The sequence below is a fragment of the Pygoscelis adeliae genome, unplaced genomic scaffold (assembly GCF_000699105.1).
Source record: "Pygoscelis adeliae isolate BGI_AS28 unplaced genomic scaffold, ASM69910v1 Scaffold326, whole genome shotgun sequence".
Lineage (NCBI taxonomy): Eukaryota > Metazoa > Chordata > Aves > Sphenisciformes > Spheniscidae > Pygoscelis > Pygoscelis adeliae.
The window spans coordinates 236098-238344 of NW_008824937.1; the positions used below are offsets into that span (position 1 = coordinate 236098).

Here is a 2247-nt window from a genome sequence, read left to right on the forward strand (position 1 = left end):
GCGTGTGAAGAAAAACCGGCTGGTTTACCTTGCCCGTGCTCCGCCCGCCTCCGCCTCGGCTGCCTCTGCAGACTGGAGAGGCACGGCAGGACGAGCGTGATTTTATAGGGTGCTTTCCCCGGATGCTGCTGCCGTGGGCAGCGGAAGGGGCATTGTGCAACCCGCTGCGGCTCCCCATTCCCAGAAAGCTGCTGGGGGTGGTGGAGGAAGGGGCCAGGCAGGCTGTATCCCCCCCGCGCTGGGTTTTGCCAGCTGGAAGGAATTGCCTGCAGAAGTGCATCAGGAAGAAGGGGATGGGGGGAGGCTGTGCCCCCCATCTTGACACTTGCTGCTGTTTTGAGCACCCCAACCCCTTCTGCTGCGCCGCCGGCTCCAGCAAGGCTTGCCCAGGGCGCTGTAACACCCTCGGCATCAGCTCTGTGACCCCCGCACCGGGCAGCGGGACCCTCCGGAGTACACCTGTCCCGCATGAGCGACGCTGGTATTTTGGGACCTTCTGCTCCCCTCCCCATCCCTGCAGCCCCAGGAACCCCCGGCATCGAAGAAAGTGCTGGAAACAACGCTTGACCTCTACCGGGAGTGCAGGAAACTTTGCGGCTGGCTTCGTCAGAGGGCCAGGCTGATTTGGGTAAGCACGGGGTGGTACGTGATGCTGTTGCGCAACTTCGGAGAAGTGAGCGGTGGCTCTGACCAGCTTCCACTTACCGAGAGCTCGGGGTCACGCAGGTTTGCCACGATTTCTCCCGGCAAAGAGCATCTTCCTCGCCACCACCGTGGTCGACAACACGGCTTTCGTCAGCACAGGGAGCCGAGAAAGGCGACCGCAAGGTACCACGGCACCGAGGGTGACAGAAGGTGGGAGCAGCCCCGAGGGATACACTTGCCAGACCCTTTTTAAAAGGCTTTATTTTTCAAAATATACACTTTATTTACAATTGTAGTGTCTACAGTTTTACATATAACTTTATTCCAAACCTTTAAATATCCGCAGTAAACATTAGAAAAAAAAATAAAATCACAGGATCAGCAAAAAAAGGCATCTCGTAGCAATTCTGTTCATTGGAGTTTGAGTTTCAAGTAGCCAATGTCTACAAAAACCATGAACTTGATAAATCTGGCAGAGAGATACGGGTGCACTGGTTAGAAAAAGGCAAAATCCAGACCTGCGGGATCCCCACCCCAAGGGCCGCAGGCCAAGAAAACCCTGTGCTGGGATCGGGCCGGAGAAGGACCCGGGATACGGAAGCCCCTCGGCACGAGTTAGGTGATGGGGTTAACTGCAGCATGTTGGATGACCCAGGGAGGGGGCACCCCGGGAGGGCCAGGGGCTCAGGGGGGCTCCGGCGAGGTGCCGGGGCGGAGGAGGGAGGGCGGCATCGGGCACTTCATCTCTCGGGCAGCAGACCTGCCCGCGCATCCGTGACCTGGAGCGGGAGGGTGGCGAGGAAGGGGCAGGAGCCCCCCCAGGGAGCCCCGCAACCTCCTCATCCCCTTTCCCCGCATCCTCGCCCCCCCTGGCCGTGCCACAGCTGGACCACAGCGCACCAGGGGGATGCTCCGGTGTGGGGCCACCGCTGTGGCACAGCCCCTGGGAAGGGGGAAGAGGCCAGCCCCCCTCGCCGAGGGCTGGGGAGGGATGCCAGCCCCAGCCCGGGAGGGACAGAGCTGGCAGCCGGGCACCGCGGGGGGGCCCTCAGTCCTCTTTCTCGAAGGTCTCCTCGGGGATGAGTGTCCGGAAGGGGTGATCCCAGAAGCGGGTGCTGATGCCGAAGCCTGCGGGCAGGGGAGAGAGCGCTCAGTCCGCGGCACCGCCATCACCGGGATCCCACCAGGGACAGGGCGCAGCTCGCTCGACATTAACCAAGCCGGTGCCACCATGGCCGAGACCGGCAGGGCTGGGAGCAGTTGGCAACGAGGGGCACGTGGCGGGGATGGGACATCACCCGGCTGGGTGCAAAGGTGATGCCGGCTGACAGCGATGCCGGGGCCAGGGGTCCCTCTGGAGAGACTGGCGAGGGAGGGGCAGGAGCCCACATTTTGGGGAGGGAGGAAGGCAAGGGGAGGGCGAGGAGGAAGAGCAGAGGGAGCTGGCTGGGCCATGCCACCAGGCCCCATGGACGATAGCTTATCTGGACGGCGGCGTTTGCTCCTAAGAAACTGGGCAAAGGGCAGGTTGCGCAAGCGCCAGGCTGGGGAAGGCGTGGGGCGGACCCGGGGAAGCCCGGGGCCTCATCCTGCGCCCGCCAG

General features: G+C 62.6%; 1 protein-coding gene across 1 annotated transcript in view; it reads right to left on the minus strand.

The window, feature by feature from the left end:
• Nucleotides 1–1693: 1693 nt before the first annotated feature.
• Nucleotides 1694–2247, minus strand: part of FA2H (fatty acid 2-hydroxylase) — a 5926-nt gene continuing 5372 nt past the window's right edge. The window contains exon 7 of the mRNA XM_009325367.1: nt 1694–1773. Within this exon, the coding sequence (XP_009323642.1) occupies nt 1694–1773 (80 nt within the window). The remainder of the gene's footprint in view (nt 1774–2247) is intronic.